The 21265-nt window shown below is 37.9% G+C and overlaps 2 protein-coding genes across 2 annotated transcripts in view; one reads left to right on the top strand and one right to left on the bottom strand.

Annotated features, from left to right (window-relative positions):
• Window positions 1-10912, bottom strand: part of LOC139444604 (F-box and leucine-rich repeat protein 13-like) — a 49030-nt gene extending 38118 nt beyond the window's left edge. The window contains exons 1-7 of the mRNA XM_071225509.1: window positions 10753-10912; window positions 8530-8633; window positions 6331-6424; window positions 5496-5563; window positions 4082-4202; window positions 3320-3353; window positions 2084-2193 (exon numbers count right to left, since the gene is read on the bottom strand). Coding sequence (XP_071081610.1) covers window positions 2084-2193; window positions 3320-3353; window positions 4082-4202; window positions 5496-5563; window positions 6331-6424; window positions 8530-8633; window positions 10753-10830 — 609 coding nt within the window. The 5' untranslated portion in view covers window positions 10831-10912. The remainder of the gene's footprint in view (window positions 1-2083; window positions 2194-3319; window positions 3354-4081; window positions 4203-5495; window positions 5564-6330; window positions 6425-8529; window positions 8634-10752) is intronic.
• Window positions 10913-11059: 147 nt separating this feature from the next.
• LOC139444603 (ADP-ribosylation factor 4-like) lies at window positions 11060-21062 on the top strand. Its single transcript, XM_071225508.1, has 6 exons — window positions 11060-11297; window positions 14073-14153; window positions 14348-14457; window positions 16405-16476; window positions 17997-18119; window positions 18706-21062. Exons 1-6 carry the CDS (start codon window positions 11231-11233, stop codon window positions 18790-18792), a joined length of 540 nt encoding a protein of 179 aa, XP_071081609.1. The 5' UTR covers window positions 11060-11230; the 3' UTR covers window positions 18793-21062.
• Window positions 21063-21265: the final 203 nt, after the last annotated feature.

The following is a 21265-nucleotide window of genomic DNA, read 5'->3' on the forward strand; positions in this document are numbered from 1 at the left end:
TTTGACATGTTCAACATGTGTCATATCCTTGTTATATCTACCCTTCACATTGCCTTGATAGCAAGTAAACGAAGGATTTGCACAATTCATGCAGGGCAGGGTTTACTACCCGGGATTAACCAGGAGTTATAAAAGCCCCACTTCATTAACCAACTGAAAGGAAATGCATGTCTAACCACACTAGACAGCGGTAGTATGTACTGACGGGCGATGGTGGAGTGTAGTGTTACGAACTAGTGAAGTAGTTTCAATGACCATTCCCCAGCTGGAGCTATATATTGTCTTTAGATAGATGGTAATTATGTTAAAATTCACATTTTCCAAATAAATGAAGTACAGTTCACATAAAAAAAATTCTCAAAATAATTTCCAAACACTACCCCTTATAATTTATAATTTTAGAATGAGTAATTTGACATAATATAAGGTTTTCAATTTTGAAAGCTATATATGTATCACCATCACAATATAGATATAGTGTTAACTTTACAAACTGTCCATTTTGGAGAAGCAGAATTAATAAAAAAAAGTTATGATCAGTATTGAATCACATGATTTTGTTGGAACCAAACTTTTTTCCTGGATTTTTTTAATTTTAATTCTTCAAATAAACACATGTATTTCTGTCATGGAACTCTGTCACAGTATTCAAAGAAAGCAAATATTAGTCCATAAAATATTTCCTCATCCTTTGCAGAAAAGATTGATACAGAACATATATATTGACAAGACACTCGTGCCAACAAACCAGTGTCAGCTGCAGGAGACATAATGTTTACATTTTAACATTATTCATAAAACATAGGGAAAACAGACAGTATATGGACAAAAAGTTATGCAAAATGTCACAATATTTTCAATAGGATCAATATTACCGGTATTACCAAATCAACATAACAATACACATTATTCATTAAACTCAACACTGAAGAAAATATGTAATAATTCAAAACACTCATAAAACATTTCCAATATCATTATAACTTTACCATATTCAACATATTCAAGCACTCTCTTGAAGCAGATCTATGAGAATGTTCACATTTTAAATTCATAACAGCCACTGCACTATATTCTAAAGAAAATATATTCTTTACCACCGAATCTTTATCTGTTCGTCCAGTTTACATTGATCTCTTTATATACTTAACACTGTCAAGGTGTTTCGTTTGATAGGAGCTCTAAAGGAATGTTAACTGTGTCACAATGATGTTAACCGTGTCTTCTGCACTTTAACAAGCAATGTTATACCCTCATATCAATCATCTTCCCGAGGCAAGAGGTCCAGTTCCCACCCTTGCCGAACTAGGCTGGAATTCCTGGGCTCGATTGTAGCCCCACTAGTGGTTATAATGAGTAATGTCCCTTCTAAGCCTCTCCTATGGACCAGTCAGATTCCACCTCTCGTATCACTTGCATTTGCTTCAAACAAAATGGCGGAGGGCAGTCAAGACGATCTGATCAAAACTCAAGATCTATATTGTGATAAAACGGGTCTTACATTGCGAAGTGCATCAAATCACCTGAGCACCTTGATTAAAAACATAAAAGGATTTGTAAAATATCTGTTGACAACGAGTTGGCGGTACATATGCTTTGCAAATCCTGCAATCGACTGAAATCTTCACGACAGTTTATGAACCGAATTTCGATTTCGTTGCGCGATTTTGATTGGACTAAGCATAGACTCGTTAGTCCAGCCAAAATGTAACTCCATAATACCTGCCTAGTTCTTGCCTCGGGCAGATGAATATGAATCTACTTTATGTGTAAAATACCCCAGGTATACGACCGCATATGAAGCATGGGCTGCTACTTTAGATTTGCTGACTTGGTTGTAACACAGAGGCTAGATAAGTACCTAAAATAAATTTAAGTGCTTTCTGCATATGCATGTTTTGTATAGATTGGAAGAACTAAGAATAAAGATATCATAGACAGTATATAATAATGTCATATACTGACTAAATTGTATCAAAATGCACATTCCCAAAGTGCTAATACATTGAATATGGTAAAATCGTCAAATGCATGCAGGAAGATGCCTATTTAATACATGAGTGAGTACAATGGCTGTGGTTACCTCGAAGTACTCTCTCTGTTTCTTAGCATCCAGGGTGTGGTGATGCCAGGCCTGGAAGATGACCCGTCCGACCGCCACGTGGCTGACATGCTGCAACTTCTGGTAGGACACTGGATGTGCAGATGGATGTTACAATGAGGTACTGGATGTGCAGATGGATGTTACAACTAGGTACTGGACATGCAGATGGATGTTACAACTAGGTACTAGTTGTGCAGATGGATGTTACAACTAGGTACTGGGTGTGCAGATGGATGTTACAACTAGGTACTGGGTGTGCAGATGGATGTTACAACTAGGTACTAGTTGTGCAGATGGATGTTACAACTAGGTACTGGGTGTGCAGATGGATGTTACAACTAGGTACTGGGTGTGCAGATGGATGCTACAACTAGGTACTGGGTGTGCAGATGGATGTTACAACTAGGTACTAGTTGCGCAGATGGATGTTACAACTAGGTACTGGGTGTGCAGATGGATGTTACAACTAGGTACTGGGTGTGCAGATGGATGTTACAACTAGGTACTGGATGTGCAGATGGATGTTACAACTAGGTACTGGATGTGCAGATGGATGTTACAACTAGGTACTGGGTGTGCAGATGGATGTTACAACTAGGTACTGGGTGTGCAGATGGATGTTACAACGAGGTACTGGATGTGCAGATGGATGTTACAACGAGGTACTAGTTGTGCAGATGGATGTTACAACTAGGTACTGGGTGTGCAGATGGATGTTACAACGAGGTACTGGATGTGCAGATGGATGTTACAACTAGGTACTGGATGTGTAGATGGATGTTACAACTAGGTACTGGGTGTGCAGATGGATGTTACAACTAGGTACTGGATGTGCAGATGGATGTTACAACTAGGTACTGGGTGTGCAGATGGATGTTACAACTAGGTACTGGGTGTGCAGATGGATGTTACAACTAGGTACTGGATGTGTAGATGGATGCTACAACGAGGTACTGGATGTGCAGATGGATGTTACACACAGCTTTCTAGCCCACTGTGTTTCATCAATATCATTTATTTAGAAGACCTTATGACTTTACCCATTAGTGCAAAGCAGAAGTCTATCAAAATTTCTTTAGGCCTAGTTTATGACAGCTCATATCCTCTGTTATCCAGTAAATTATATTTCTATAATATTTTGAAAAATATTGTATTCACACAAAACATTCCAAACATTCAATAAATAACACATGTACACAAATGACCAGTACTTACTGGCCTGGCGTCCCTTTCTGTACTTGATCCATTCCTGAAACAGTACAACAACCTATCAGTGTTGTAATCTGTATGAGTGAGTTTTAGCCAGTTTTAGCAATATTCCAGCAATAACATGGAGGGGGACACCAGAAATGGGCTTCACATGTTCGTCGGGAATCGAACCCGGGGCGTGACGAGCAAACGTTTTAACCACTAGGCTACCTCACCACCTGAAATCTGTATGAAAAACAGGTGTGACTTCGGCCTCCTTTGGTCATCTTCCCGAGGCAAGGAGTTAACTGACTATAAAGGTCCAGTTTCCATACTTGCCCATATATGCTGGAATAGTGTGGCTCGATCAAGATTAGCAGTGCGTGTGGCCGAGGTAGGCCAATGGAATGTAAGATAAATGTTATAGCACTGTATGGTCACACTTTGATGCACCTAAAGTGGAAACAAAATGCCATTTATGGGGCATACTGCTCAGGTACACAGAAAGTTCAACCAGCTCTATACGTAAACGTTCTTGGTATAAACACATATTGATCTCGAGTTCTCCTGGTCAATATCAATGACTTTGGTACAGTAAATGGAAAACACTGGACTGGAAATCTATTGAGCTTTAAACTGACAAAAATACAAATGATGAATGTGGTATCAGTTTACTAAACATCCCAAAAAATTCAATCCTGAAGTCTGAGTTGGATAATGAACAACTGCCCATTTTGTCTCCCCAGCAGAGCCCTAGAATAAAGACAGGGACTCAACCACATCACCTACCCGCCATATGTTGAGGTGTACACGCAACATGCGATGGGAATGATGTCGAGCTGCCATATTCAACTTCTTCATTATTTTCTCCTTCTTTTTTTGTTCACGTAGATGATACTGCATCCAGCCACTGAAACAGAGAGGACATAATACAGAGGGGACATAAGTTCATGGCCCATAATACATTATCACTTATCCTCAGTGTATCAAACGGCACTATGGTATATTTCTGGCCATATTTTCTAGTGGTCTATACATTATGCCATTACAGAGTTATCTCCCTTAACATTCCAAACACTATCACTTCCAGTTTCTTTTGACGTTCAAGGGCTGTTGGTAACCCTTGGCATTCGTGACATGCAATGTTGTGTATGCATATAGATCCTTGGCGATTGTGATGTAATCGTGCAGAGTTTTGGGGCAGTTAGTTTTGGGTAACGGTTGGCAGAGAGATGGCGTGTTACAGAGGGCTGTGCATACTGTGTCTCTGTGTGTATGTTATTGTCAGTTGGGTCCGTTGATTGCACTGCAGACTTAGTTATATAAGTTATATAAACGTACAGATTATTTCATCTGTGTTTCTGTTTCTGTTTCTGATACATAATAAATACCCTAGACCCAGGGGACAGCACCATTTCCGTGTCTCTTATCACTAATCACCTTGAACTACACAACTAATCCCAATGCCACTTGCGTGTTTGGGATAAATCAGCATTCAAAATCGACGTAATAAGCGCCCAGGGCGCTCTCAAAATTAGAAATAGGGGGCTCTTATTAGAATATTACTTTGGTGGAAAAAAGAGAGTTGAAAGATAAATTTTGTGGTTTATGCTGACAGTCTGAACTGTTTTTATACGACAGATACATTTTTCCAGAATTTAATTGCCCATAATTAAGGGTAAATATAATACACGAGTGCGTATTATACACGAATAAATAAGTCTTGTGTACATTGATAATTCGGAAGGGGGGCTAATTCGGATTGTTCACTTGCCAGTATAATAGCAAATGTTGCCGTGGGTGCTTATTAGAGCGGGGCGCTTATTACGTCGAATATGGTAATCAGAGTTGAGGCTTCTGAGAACTTGGTACAAGTGAGTGAAGCATTCAGATCAGCATATTTAGATTTCCGTAGCTCAAAAACATACCTAGTGTACATAATGAAGACCATGCCATTATATTGTGGATATTCTATGCACGCATTGTTTTCTGAGCTCCACTGTGTCTCCACACAAAAGTAAAAAATAAAATACTAAATGAGCTCCTGTGTAATACCAATTTATGAAACAAGTGAATAGCTCTGGTATCTGACGAGTGAAAGCAAGTATTCTATATACGTTATGTCATGAGAGCAATTCATGACAGATGTGCAGTGATTACAAAACCATACCAGCAGAAAACTTTAAACCTAGTGAAAGGTTACCTGTAGCACATCCTCTTGAGGTGTGTGTTGTAGTGGCCATAGGCTACAGCATACATCTCTGGACTTGGCTGTATAAAAAGCAGGAATAGCATGAGTTAATACAGTCAGCTCCAGGTAAACCAGGTTGGATATACACAATGACAATGTGGATGAAACAAACATCTGTTAATAAAATAGATTTTTACCTGTGCTTGTGGGTTTCACCAAAGTGCTAAACGTCCGAGACCTGCGTCACTTCAGGCTTTCCTCCCACATTAAGCTGACATGCCGTGATATAACTGGAATACTGTTAAAAGCGGAGTCAGCCAACACACTCACTCACTCACTATAAGGTTAAGAGTAAAAATCCACCTCTTTATAAGGAAAGATAATCACAAAACCCAACAATGAGTGAGTTAAACTTAACGCTGATTTCAACAGTACTTCCTATATATCACAGTATGTCAACTGATTTAATTCTTCATCTCCACAATGGAATTGTGCAAAGATCAAAAAAGTTTTCCCAAATAATAACAAAGGTTCCAAAAAGATTGTATTAAAAACCTTGGTAGCAAATTTCAGATTTCACGAATCAAAGGATTACCACCAGCGGAAGGATTACCACCAGCTGAAGTGTATTTTGAGACATAAGTGAGACAATTTTGTGTGCATTTCAGTGTTTTGTGTATGAAAATGACCGTCCGGTTCCGGAAACTGAATTTCCATATATACGGGTAAATTTATATAGTAATTATTTCGTTTTGAATGAAAATCGTCCGGGAACCGAGATTGCGGGATATCTGAAGTCTGTATAAATGAGGCAGGACTGTATAATCCTTCTTTGTCACACACTCACCAACAGGGACTCATCAAAGTTGAATAAGAAGTCCAGGTTGCTTTCAGAGAAAAACCTCATCTTTGGTTTCTCATCTTCCTCAACAAACATATCCCTGAAGCAGAATGTGGTCATATTAGACAACAGACCAAAAACATTAGTTTTCTGAACAAATTCATCATATGTAATGCTATGCTGTGGCACTGACACTCAAAGTGAATCCATGGTAACATTTGAAAATACTTCATTAGTCTGAGACTTTGCCACTAGTCCAAAGCCCGAAACCTGTGATGATCTGGGGTAGAATAGGTCTTCAGCAACCCATGCTAGTCATTAAAGGTGACTCTGCTTGTCATAACAGGCGTCTAACGGGATCGGGTGGACAGGCTTGCTGACTTGGTTGATGCATGGCATCGTATCCTAATTGTGTGAATCGATGCTCATGATGATCATGTCAATCGCTGGATTGTCTGGTCCAGATTCGATTATTTACAGACCGCGGTCATATAGCTGGAATATAGCTGGAAACTGGACTTTTATAGTCAGTTAACACCCTTGCCTCAGGAAGATGACTGAAAACATGTTTTTCTCATATCATATCAATGGCATTATGAATCTTGTCATGACCTCACTTCTAAGATATGTATCATGACATTTGGCATCAATAAAGCCTGAACAGAAAATCCAGTCACACAGAGAAAATTAGGAATTTGCACTTGGCAGTACAAATGCTTTTGGGGATAAGAAGGCTGCCAATTTTGCCTTTTGTGATTGCTATATTGTTACAGCTAATTTGTCAAATGCATATTGATTATTGACTATACTGATGAACAGAGCCAAAACCTTCACAGTGTTATTGACATGCAGTCATGCTTGAAACAGACTGCTGAAACCAAACAAAACTATTGATTAGGGAAATTATTTAGTTTAGTATTCAGTGACAGAGCTGTTATGTGATGTAGTTCCTTATCATGTTATTTGATGCTGCTGTTAACAATATTCTAACTGTATCATGGCAGCATGTAAATAACTGAGACTGGACCAGATGACACACAGTCAGTCATGTCACAGAGTCTGACCACCCAATCCTCTTTAGTCAGAACCCCATGGGGATCTGGGGTAAAATGCATCCCCAGCATCTCATTGCTAGTCATAAGATTGGTTGTTTTGTTGTTTAACACCGCAATCAGCAATATTCCAGCTATATGACGGCGGTCTGTAAATAATCGAGTCTGGACCAGACAATCCAGTGATTAATATCATGAGCATCGATCCACGCAATTGGGATCGATGACATGCATCAACCAAGTCAGCGAGCCTGACCACCTGATCCCATTAGTCGCCTTTTACGGCAAGCATTGGTTGCTGAAGACCTATTGTCTCTTCACGTAGTCATAAAAGGCAACTATACAGGGATCCTGTAGAGATTCTGGGTTAGAATTTGTCCTTAGGAATCTCTGTAGGTCGTAAGAGGCAACTATAAGGATTGGCTGGTCAGGCTCAGTGACTAGGTTGATTGTGCATCATCATCCTACCCCAGTGGGGTGGATAATTGCTCATAATATCAATCACTGGATTGTCTGGTCCAACCTCAATTATTTACAAATAGCTGTGGAGTACAACATTAAACATCAATGATTTCACACACCATTTTAACCTCAGATATATGTGACTTATTCAGTGTTAAACGTGTTAAACAGGTTGATTTCAGAATTTTGACCAGCTTTCATACATTAGCATGTATGTTTACTTTCATTCTTTTAAAATGAGAAAATACAAGTTTCTAACTTTTTTCATAAATTTGGCAGCAAAACTTAATGAAAGAAAACAAGGTTCTTGGGAATCTGAAGAATTCAATTCATCATGAAGGTAAAAAATAATGGTTTGTTCGAGAAAACGATCTTAGCGCTAGGACCACCACAACTCCCATAGTTTAATAGACACACTTTAGCGTGAAGACACAATGTGGAACAAGGCCATGGCTATATTGTCATAAGCTATATTGTTGCTTTGTTATCCAGATATTCTGGGGGCAGTCGGGTAGCCTAGTGGTTAAAGTGTTCGCTCGTCACACCCCAAGACCCAGATTCGATTCCTAACATGAGTACAATATGTGAAGCCCATTTCTGGTGTCCCCCTCCGTGATATTGCTGGAATATTGCTAAAAGCAGCATAAAACCATACTCACTCAGATATTCTGACAATTAAATAAAAACATACCACTGCAGGTTTTCTAGTCCGACTTCATTGATGAGTCGGAGCTTGTCCAGAATAAACTGTAGGGGATCCTCTGGACACATCACTGCTAAGCCCGTCAGGAGTGCCTGCCATGGACAAATTACATCCTATGCATTAATGCCATTAAAACAAGTTTTCTTTTGTTTCCAACACAATAGGAAGGGTGGTCAAAATAGAAACAAGATTAACTCAGCAATGCAAAAACTTCAAAGCAAGTTACTTTTTGCGACGATACTTTATAAATATAGCAATATATTTGGCAAATAAAACACAATTCAGACTGTATTTATTATATTTTTCCCATGATAGCATGATACATCCTATAATACTGACATCATACTAGGGCTGGGACGATACATGCACCAACCGTGCAATCTGTAACGGATCACAATACCTTGCTCACGATCCGAAATGTATCACGATACTTGCATGAACTCTTATCTGTGGCGCTTAAGTCCTTTTTTTCATGGACATGATGGCAAAAAACCTGGCACACTGACTTTTTACAGTTGTCAGTGTCAAATATGGTGTAAAGGATGAACTTATTTACGCTTTCATGACAAAGTTTCACTACTAATTAGTATTTGGCAGCATTAGAAATTGTCACTAGTCCTGTAGTCCTTACCAAACAGTTGAGGTATCATATTAGGATTAGTTGAAATTTGCTGTTTGTAAGAGTTTTGCAATATGCTATTACCGTAATCGTCGTAATAAGCGCCCAGGGTGCTCTTACAATTAGAAATAGGGGGCTCTTATTAGAATATTAGTTTGGTGAAAAAAAAAGAGTTGAAAGATGCATTTCATGGTTTATGCTGACAGCCTGAAATGTTTATGTATGACAGATATATATTTCTAGAATTTAACTGCCCATATTTAAGGTGTAACAGTTATTAAAGAAAACATTTAAGCAACCAATCGATATTTTTTACTTTGTGTGTGACAGTGATCGATACTTGTATCGAGCAGTGAAAAATGGCATGAGTGTATCATCCCACTACTACTTCATACAGCAACAGCTTGAGGTGTGCAGTGAGCACAAAAACAGAACAGCAGTTGGCAACACATCTGATACTGAGTGAGTGAAGAAAACTTTTCAACGACTTTTATCCACCAAAAAAATAACAGTCAGATCATTTCAGACAACACAAACTGTAGCAATGTTTGATAGGCCTCCCGGATTACATGTTGTGAAAGACCTGTGAAGATATGGGGTAGAATAGTTGCTGTAAAAGGCGACTTTGCTTGTTGTAAGAGGTGACTAACGGGATCGGGTGGTCAGGCTCGCTGACTTGGTTGATGTGTGTCATAGATCCCAATTGCGTGTATCGATGCTCATGATATCGGTCATTGGATTGCCTGGTCCAGACTTGATTATTTACACAGACCGCCACCATATAGCTGGAATTTATTGGCTGTTAGTGTGGTAAATGAATATTGATTTACAATTCCCCATGAAATAATAATTAACATCAAGGTGACGTAAACTCCAATGAACCTAGAGGACCCAAGTCCTCCCCTAAACTTCTGACACTGTAAGTGCAGATCTCAACATAAGCTGCATAAAATATTAACTAAATGCTTTCATAAGTAAATATAATGTCTAATTACCAAAGTTAATACAAAATACTACATGTTTGAAAATGTGGCCATAATGGATGTCACTCATGAGGTTTCCACTCGCCAATGTGGGACTTCTATTTTCGAGTATGTTTCAATTGTTGACATCCAATTTGTTTGTTTATGGATTACTTTTGATATTTAATTTTGAGGTTTATCATATTACTGTTTATTTTGAAACTCTGCTGAGTTATGCGATGTGTGACACATTTTAAGCAACACATGAACATGCAAATTTGAGGTCACCTGAAACAGCATTTAGTAAAATTATCTTTTTTAAATGCTGTTAGCCGTTAGTTGTAATACCCATCAGACTGGAACCCTAAAAGGAGTACAATTATACAGATATTCAAAGACAAAAATATTAATACCCAATGTTGAATGGATATGTGTGAGTAGAAATACAATGGCTCAAGCAATGGAAATGCATATATTAGAATATTTTACGATTATATGCATGAATTATGCATGATCATAATAAATCATATCCAAAATTGAAAAACAAATTACACTTGCTAGTGAACGTTATATCCTCAAATTGCTAAAAATGCGAACACACTGGAGACTTCATATTGTCATATAAATTACCTCATATATATCTGGTAGCTTATTGATCCTCAAATACTTTCTTAGATCTGGGTCTAATCCTTTCAATGATGCTGCCATTTTGAAAGATATTAGAAAAAACAGTAAATATTCCAATAATATTATGGAACTTCGAAAACTAACACTGCTACGCCATATTTGTTTCAGGTAGCAACGGGGGAGTGACGGATTATCTCCCTTTGGTTTTCGGACATGATCGTTTCTCTCCGGAACCGGTTTCATAAAATCGTTTCGTTTCGTGTTTATTCTTTACATTCCACATTTTGATTTTCGGGCATGCTGGGACAGCTACCGCCATTATCGCTGACGTCACTGGTAGTGGTTGGCTAAATTGACGTGGCATGCATGTTACTTGTTCTCACATGTGAAGCGGTTGAACATTTACGAAGAAAGGTTGATCATACCTATTCCTCAGGTCCCGTTTATATTTATTTTGCTGAACTAAGTACATTTTACCAGTATGGGTCTAACATTGTCGAGCGTCTTTGACAGACTCTTCGGGAAAAAACAGATGAGGATTTTGATGGGTGAGTTTATTTCCTGTACTATAGATTCGTGAGTGTGACAGGTTTTCTTTCAAGTTTCATATATGTCTACGTTCTGTCTTTTGATTGTATGATACGTGTGAAGTGTGTCGGTTGTATAATCACGGTAATGTTTGTTAGCTGGATAGATCAACCAAGTAAACACAAGAACTGAGAAAACCCGAGTGTACCGTTAGACCTACCTTAATTTTATTTCAAAGCTACAGGTCGAGGAATTTTATACTTTCTAAAGTTTATTATTCCCTAACGCTATGTCTTATACAAAAGCAGGAAATGAAATAGGTATAAGGTAAATAGCCCATAACTTTGGTGTGATTATTATATGTCTAGAGGATTATCGTTATGGAGACCTGCTTCACTTCTGCATTTCCTCCCACATTGGTTTAGCAGACACTCATATAATAGCAATGCTCAGTCAAATTTAGAATTTTGCATATTGTGTTAACAAATCACTGATTAAGCTTCAGAAATACATATCATAGGATGGTATTTCTCCCACTTGTCTGATTAACTTTCAGAAAAGCTCTTTTTGACACTACCGTGGAGAGCCAGAAATTTCATTTTGGTCTAAAAAATGGCGTCAAATGAAAAGGGGTAACATTTTAAGAATATGTTTATTTGAATTAAACCATAATATTATTATAGCATAACATCAGTAATCCATGTCCAAGTTTGGTGCATATTCATCTAAATTGAATTTTGGGAATAGAGAAATGACTTTGACACATCTCAGCTTCAAGGCACAGTTTTTAGTACAGTATCAATTGTGCCTGTTATTATGGGAATGCAGACGATTTCCCTAAGCATGAGATGTTTTACCTACAACAAAAAGATATGAAAAAAAAAATAAGGAGTCTGTATTAAACTTGGAGAAAACAGTGTTTCATGATTAATCGGTTTCTTTTGTCTTTGTTCACAGTACTCCAAAGTCATTCTTCATGCTTTTCTCTTTTTGTGCTGCCTCTTCCAATGTGCTAATAGAATCTTCCAAAGCTTCAGTTGACTTTGCTACATATTCCTTTGAAGATTTCAGCTCTTGTTGGGTGTATTCAAATTCCTTCCCAATTTTCTTGACTTTTGAAGCATTTTTGGCCAGACTGGTTTTAGTTTGAGCATGAGCATTCTTTTCTTTGAAATATTTTCCTCTCATATTTGGCTTAAGGGTTTCCAATTTCTGTCTCTTTACAGCAAATTCATTAGTGACTCTTTTTAATTTTCTTTTCAAATTGTAATTTTCCCTTTCTAGAATATCATTTTTTCTTTCTTAATTTGCATTTGTGGGTTTAACTTGCTTACTTTATCCTTCAGACTATTAACTTCCTGTCCAAGGCCTTGCAATGCCATAACCTGACCTTGTTCTCTCGTAGGTACCGGAGTTTGTACTGGCACAAGGAAATGCTCAGCTCTATATTTCTTCCTTATTTGTCCTTTCTTTCTTTTTATCTTCTTGCTGTATTCAGTGAAACTTACTCATTAAGGCATTAAAATTAAGCAGATGAAAGGGAACATAAAAAACCTGTCCAACCCTCGTAGCAAAACTTTGACAGATGTGTCTCTAAGAGTAGTCAAAATCTGTATAATAATTAATTTTCTAAATGTTGACAGCCAGAGATAAATAGAGCTAAAACTAGACTTGTCGCCTATCATCCTCGATTATTTGATATATTTTTCTATTCTGTTATTATATATACCAATTCACTTACTCATTAGTTTGAACTCAACAACCAATAAAAATGTCTCCTCTGAAAGCGATATCGGTAAATATTAAAGATATCACAGCCTCAAATGAGTGAGTTCTTGGTATATTTAGTCGAATCAGAAGACCATTATTTATGTACTTTTAGCTGTAAAATATGTTACCTTGAATGAAAGACCGGGCAAGATGTCTTTATGCTACAAGACATTTCCAGTAATGAAATGGTACGCAGTAAGGCAAGTTGAGAATGTTGAGTACTGGGATCTCAATCTCATTAAAATCAGACCTTACTTCTCGCTACCACTAAACAAAGATCTGAAGACATCCCATTACGGGTCATGTCAGAATGACCTTTCATCCGACTAATAAGAACGCCACTTTCCGGATTATGAAAGTGACAGTTAGAATGTGATTTCTAATCATGCAACCTCGAAAACTTAAACACGAACAGTGGTTACGAGTGTAAAGACTGAATCCATACAATCTAGACATCTATTAGCCATTCCAGAATGTTCATTTGTTTAGATTTCAAATTTGTAATTAAGAATTTGACAAAATGTGTTTCGAAGCGTAGTCGCCAATTTGAAAATAGTGCCGTAAAGCACAAGAAAGCTTCCTTCAGATTGGTCATTCCATTGGTTGGTCAAAGTTCATGCAAGGTCGGTCTGATGTGGCCCATAATGGGATGTCCTCAGATCTTTGTTAAGGGGTAGCGAGAAGTAAGATCCGATTTTAAGGAGATTGGGAAGAAATGTGTGATACGATTGGACTGCTAATTTTAGCATTGTGTCATTCAATGCCTACAGGCTGTCCAATCAAGAATGACTTGGTTGACAATTTACTGCTGATGCCACATGCTCTAAAGAATGATAAATGGGGGTTCAACCCCGTGTTCACTTCATACCATAACACGTTACGAGATGGTACTTGTTGTTACCCTGCCCAGTGCTCGGCAAAAATATTGTGTTAATGCCTAGTCTCAGATTGTGTTGTTAGTTTCCAGTTGTAAATTGTGCATACAAATGATACACATTGATTATAGCACATGCTTAAATTTTCAGTTGGTCTTGATGCTGCTGGAAAAACAACAATTCTCTATAAACTGAAACTGGGCGAGATCGTCACAACCATCCCAACAATTGGTAAGTTGTTTTACCTATCATTCAAATTTTAGTAAGAAATGCTTTTCCTATTTTGTTCTTATTCAAACATTTCATAGTAAAAGGTCATTGAAATCTCTTATCAAATTTGCATCAAACACGTGTTTGTGCAGATGTCATAGTTGTGAGCAATGTTTGACGAAAGCAACTTCTGTATTTTTGGTGAACTGTTTCAGGCTTTAATGTGGAGACTGTAGAATACAAGAACATCAGCTTCACTGTGTGGGATGTGGGTGGCCAGGACAAGATTCGACCATTGTGGAGGCATTACTTCCAGAACACTCAGGTGACCACATGTTCCTCTGAATAAATACCATGTTAGCTTGGTTTGTGATGGTCCTTTATGTTGTCGAAAGTTAGGGTGTCCTGTAGGTATGGTATGGTACATCATTTGAATTTTTTGCGCTCTCCCCCCAACCATGAAACACATGCTAAATCTTTACTATAATGGTAGTGTGCATTGTTTTTTCCAGGGGACTTAAGGCATTTTCATGATTTTATCAGTTTTTGATAGGAAATTCTTATGTCATGTCTATCACATTTATAAACATCTTTGGGACATTTTGGATGACAATAAATCACTGTCCTACAATCCTGACAATGATTACAAAAGGAACTGATGGGCACTAAAATTGACATTTGTTGCAAAATTGGAAAATCGTGTCAGCAACCATGTTTCAGCACATCGTCAGAATATTTTTGGGATCAGCTGATTGAAAAAAGTAGGTTTTTCGCAAATAGTAGTCATGGAGACCAAACTTGACTTTGAACAGAAATTGTTCGAGCTACAGCAGGAAAGACTTTGACACGGATGGCCCAGACACAGTTTCACAATCCTACACCTTGAATATAGAAGAAAATATTGAAACAAGTACAAGTAGGCCCAAACTGCCCACAAATGGCAGACCAGAATTATTGCCAATTTGACAAGTGTGTCGGCTAGTGAGTTACCCCTTGGTTGGTCATAGCCAAAATGGTCATTACAGATCTTCAAAGATCTATCGCTAAACAAAGATCTGAGGACACCCCATTACGGGTCACGTCAGAACAACCTTTTTAAAAGTGACAGTCGGAATGTGTTTTCTAATCATTTAACCTCGAGAACATTAACACAGGGTATTCCGAACTACCATTACGGTCAAAACTGTCATCTATCTCTCGCTTCTGTGGGGTAAACATTTGAAGGGAGGAGGCGTTGCACGGTATGTGGGAAGCACTGCCATACAATCACAACTATATATTAGACATTCCGGAATGTTCGTTTGTTCAGTTTTCAAAATTTTAATAAAGAACTGTCAACATATTTTTTAAGCATAGTCTGAAATGGAAGTCGCCAAGGTTGAAACAAGCGCCCTAAAGCTCGAGAGAGCTGCTTGCTAATTGGCTGCGACTTCTTGTTAGTCGTTTCAGTGGTCGGTCAAAGTTCGTGAACGTTTGTTGACATGCGTAATGGGATGTCCTCAGATCTTTGTTTAGCGGCAGCGAGAACTAAGATCTGATTTTAATGAAATTGCACTCAGAGAGGTTGGAAATATTTTTTGGCACAATTTATTCATTAACTCACTGAACATGCTGAAGATGTTTGTATAAAAATAAGTTTGAAGTGTCATAAGCATGATAACAGCCTTGCTTCATAAGTCACAGTGAGCTTTGGAGCCTTGTGGTTCTGTTTTTATATATCACTGCTTACGTGGTCTAGTGGTAGAGCATCCGCCCTGAGAGTGGAAGATCAGGGGTTAGATCCCTGGCCGCGTCATACCATAAAACAATAAAGATGATACTTGTTGTTACCCTGTCTGGTCCTCGGCATTAAGGGAATACGACAAGGACTGGTCGGCTTGGAGCTATTTATGTTAAACTGAGGGCTAGCACTATAAAATCAGCATTAGTCCGGACTGGTACAAGCAGTCACACATACGCATGTTAAACCCATGTTCTTGTTGATTAACCATTGGCGTCAACTGTCTCACAATACGCCCCCACTAGAGTCCTCAGCACCCTTTAATTTTTCCTACTGCTTGTTATAAGAGGCAATTAAATTGGATTGTATGGTCATTCAAGGTGACTGATATATATAGAGCATGGCAAGTGTTGGGAAAAGGTTAGTTGATTTAAAACGTTTCTTAACATGCTCAAGAAATGGTAGTTAGCACCTGTTTATCAAAATCATGTAGCATGTTGCTGGTGTATTGGAAGAACCATCATTGGCTAAAACATTGTCTTTTGTTTTCAGGGTTTGATCTTTGTAGTAGACAGCAATGATAGTGAACGTTTAGCAGAAGCTAAGGAAGAACTCGCAAAAATGGTAAGTGTGTAAAATTTGTTTTGCTGTTACCATAGGAACTATTTATAGTCATGATCATACACGTGATAAAAGTGGTGCTACTTTCCTTAAAATGTGGCAAGGTGAAACATGTCAAAAGGGCTTATTTATGAAAAGGCAAAACTTTGTATCCACAACCGCCAACACTATATAATTAAAAGTGATTAAAAGATTGATGTTTTTTCTTGCTGAACATGCTGAATGCAAACAAAAGCATTGACAAAAACATGTACGTACCATAACATGCTATTCATTAACAGCGATTATCTGCAAAACTCTGGTGGCCACCCATGGTTGTCATACATGAATGTGATCAAATGATTATACTCGCTGGCGTTGATACATGTCACCGTATTCCAACTCCGTAGGTCGATGCTAATGATGTCAATCATGGGATAGTCTTTCCCAGACTTAATTCTTTTTACACACACTGTCACCATGTAACCTGCAATATTGCTGCGTGCTGCATTAAAGAACAAACAAATGATGAGTCTGATGATGATCATAGCACATTCAGAGATATGTTCAGAAAACTGTTGTCATTGTTATGAAAACCATCTGAAATGTTGTATCTTATTTATTTCCCAACCTTACATTCCAAACTCTAACAGAATATTTCTCAACATGTTCAGTACAATTTGTAACCCAAGATATTAAAAGTCTAGCATAGTGATTCTGACCTGATGAAGGCCATGTGATGCACTAAATCATTGACTGATGTGGCGAATGTTGGAATGTTAACATGCATATTGGTTTGATAATATCATAAGTAGTGGTTGACAGACATTGTGGGATGTGTTAACATAGTAGTGTACATATAGGTGTAAGAATATCATATGTAGTGGTTGACAGTCAGTGTTGGATGTGTTAACATAGTAGTGTACATATAGGTGTAATGATATCATATGTAGTGGTTGACAGTCAGTGTTGGATGTGTTAACATAGTAGTGTACATATAGGTGTAATAATATCATATGTAGTGGTTGACAGTCAGTGTTGGATGTGTTAACATAGTAGCGTACATATAGGTGTAATAATATCATATGTAGTGGTTGACAGTCAGTGTTGGATGTGTTAACATAGTAGTGTACATATAGGTGTAAGAATATCAAATGTAGTGGTTGACAGTCAGTGTTGATGTGTGTAGCCTACATAAAGGTGTAATATTTTTTTTTAGTACTAAGAGGTTGACATTTTAACAGAGATGTATGATTATGTTTCTAGGTTTGTCAGCACCATACCTATAGTTGTGTGTTTCACCAAAGTGATGAAAGTAAAAGAACACATCACTTCTGACACACTGTGGTATAACTGAAATACTGTTTAGAGTATTCACTCACTATAGTTACTAATATTGATAATATCACCGGGTAAACCAGTACTGTATCATGTGTCTAGAATGGTATAGTGATTGAATGTTGGGGTATATATGTATCTATGCAATGTTTGGGAATGATTCTTCTTGATGTCATGATCATGATCGGCTTCTTGTATTTTTTCAGTTACAAGAAGATGAACTGAGGGAGTCTGTTGTTCTTGTATTTGCCAACAAACAAGATTTGCCCAATGCCAAGACCTCTGCTGAGCTGACAGAGGCTCTAGGACTAAATTCATTGCGGAGAGATGTAAGCAGTTGTCATGTATATCATTCACTACTTGATCTGTGAGACTTTCAATGCTTTATACAAATGTTATGAGTTTTAGTCGATTTTATCATCCCCTAGAACATGCTAGAAGTGAACTTGTATGCCGTGAAAACCCAATGGCTTGACCCTGTACATTGGGAAACCTCACCCTCTGGAAAATTACCAATAGGATATGATTAAGCCAAAGAGACATAGGGACCAATAAATATAATCTTGTGGTTTTGATTGATAGGGTAGGTAGATAGGCATCTTTTTCTTTTTTCCGTCACCCACACACAGTGACTTTGACTCAGTAATTCTGCAACTGTGTTGAGCAAATACTGAAAAGCTTGAATAGCAGTGGGGTCAGCATCTTATAGCTGGTCGGGTTATCAGCACCACCTGACATACCCGTGATCCATTAATCCCTGGTAACTGCACCACCCTGATAAATCAGTTTCATTGTAATTGCATAATATTCATGTGCAATTCCTTGAATCCAGCCAGTCAATGATGAAATCAATTAACTGGATCAACAAAGTACGTTTTGATGATGATGCCTGTAATGTATTGTTATCTTTTTCAGTGGTATATGCAAGCTACATGTGCTACACAAGGTACAGGCCTGTACGAGGGCCTCGACTGGCTATCGAACAAGTTGACTGGCAAGTGATTGTGACGAGGTAGCATGAACAGTCTTCATTTGTCATCTGGCTTCAGTATGTGCTGCAGCTGTAGCAACAAGGACTTCAACAAAGACCACACACCATCCAAAGCATCAAGAAGCTTGTGTATCAGATCCTCATTATATTGCTGGTCAATGCCAGTCATTAGGAGCTGGTAGTCTGCAGCACATACTGAATTCTTTGTGGGAGTTGTGAATGAATGTGGTCTGGATCTTTTGGCAGTTCGCCTGGTAACCATGAAACACTGGACCAGACACACAAGCTTTGGCGGGGTGGAGATATATATTTTTCTTGTACATTGTCATTCCTATATAGGCTCACCCTGTATTATTTATGTTTAAGTGTATTCTTCATCATTCACGATTATTGTCCCTCTGATTTTATTGTTTGTGGGCGCTGGCCTCATCACCTGTCCATCTTCAGAAAAGCATGGTAGCTGTTGTCAATACTTCATGGGTTTGTGTAAACTAGATCCTCCATCACCCATAAATACATACATCAGATGTGGGTCGTAGTATATATATACAGTACTCATAGGACGAGTGTATACCATTGCCTGCCATTAAAGCAGTTTAGAGAGCAACAGGGCTACGACATATGGACGTGACCATTGTCAAGCAGGAAGCATTGCAGTTTGTGTGATGTAATCTGAGCACTCGCTAGCTTCCCTCTTACTGGAACCAGGCCTTTGCTGGATTTGGTTAAAAATAGAGACAACACTACAAGAGAAAATTGTATGTCTTCACAGGTGATGGAGGAACAAAGTGTAATGTATACAAACCTGTTATGTATTGACGATGCATGGTACCGTCATTTGTGTTTCTTTAGAGTTTATGCACACAAGTGTTATTAGAATGGCATGATCACACCTGAGTATTTATGCAGTTCTATATGGTGATGGGGTGAACACTTTCCGCCCTTGCTCGTTGTAAATAACACTTGCTCGTGAGAGTGACTGTGTTTACCTAACAGGTAATCATGTTGATATGCATGCATGTCTTTGTGTAAATGTCATTTGGTTGGAATCAAAGGACTTGGTATACAAACAGAAAAGCTATGTCTATTCAGAAGGAAAATTTATGGGTTATGATTCTGGTTGTTTTTAAATTATGGTAAAAGGACATTATGACACAGAACACAGACTTTTATGGTGACCATTTCTCAATTTGTTTTATTTCTTACACTGTTCATTGTATTAATTTAGAACAACAGTGGAAGTATGGATATCAATTGTGAAAATAGAAATTCATTTCTGCATCCTTATGGCTTCAAAGATGTAAAAGTGGGAATAGCAAAAAGAAAATGAGTGATCTTTGTTCTTTTTTATTTTAATTGAACAAAGGTAGTCCATCTCAAATAATCTTTTACAAGGTAACCTGTCTGGGGCAAGTATCTTGCATTGATTTGTTTCAGATGGTTGACCAAAAGTTTGTTACTGGTTCAGATGAAATTAGGAAGGCACGGAACATGTGGAAAATCCATTGTTGACTTTGTTACATGAATTGTATATACTGGTATTATGGATTTTAGTGGTATGTGTAGTTACAACTGTGTATAGGTTGCACTTTGCCCTCTGTGTAGCGCTTATTTGTACAATTGTATGTCACTGGCAGGTCATTTCTGAAAGATTGTCCCATCAAAAATATGTGTATCATGGTAAAGGTGTATATTACATAACCAAGTTATACAATTTTGACACACATCGAAAACTTAAATTATGAGGATTTTCATTTTGGTGTTCATTTCATTAAAGGTGGAAAATGAATAGTTATTTACTTCTGAAGTTTGGAAACCTGGAATGTGAGTTATGTTGTTGAAATATGAGTGAACAACCGTCAATCTTCTTGTGGAGCTGAGGTATACAGGAGATGCACGTGTTGAGACAATGTGTTTCAGTGTGACGATAGCTAGTACTCTGCTTGTACATAACATCATCACTCTGTAAGCATACTCACATCAAACCTGGTCATGTGAGAGGGTGGATATGAATGATAATAAAAACTGTGAAATATACATAAGACATTGTTATTTGTAATGGATGGAGTATCATGTCTGATTCTTACAGAAACATGGCCAGTGGCACATATTCCTGCGTACATCACAAAGATCGCAGATGAGGCAATGGTGGTTGAGTTGGTGGATGGACGACTGCAACACTGCTAATTGTTAGGCAATTTAACCGACTTTGTCAGAAATATGGCTCTGTCCTATTGCTTCAACGAGTAGCCTACTTGAGTATTCGGGGCCAGGTCGGATTTAGCAAAACTGGAGTTTGTTACTCACCGACATACTCGCTTAAGGGAGGTTACTCTAATTCACATACTTTGCTAATTTCAAAATACATGTGTATATATATATATATAGCAGTTGGAGCTGTATAGAATAGCATTGATAGTTATTTTCTGTATTTTCATTGGATGATTGCTATGGCATTTATCCAATGACATGAGCTTATGTTAA

Source organism: Haliotis cracherodii, unplaced genomic scaffold (assembly GCF_022045235.1).
Source record: "Haliotis cracherodii isolate W230 unplaced genomic scaffold, xgHalCrac1.p SCAF_6, whole genome shotgun sequence".
NCBI classification, from domain to species: domain Eukaryota; kingdom Metazoa; phylum Mollusca; class Gastropoda; order Lepetellida; family Haliotidae; genus Haliotis; species Haliotis cracherodii.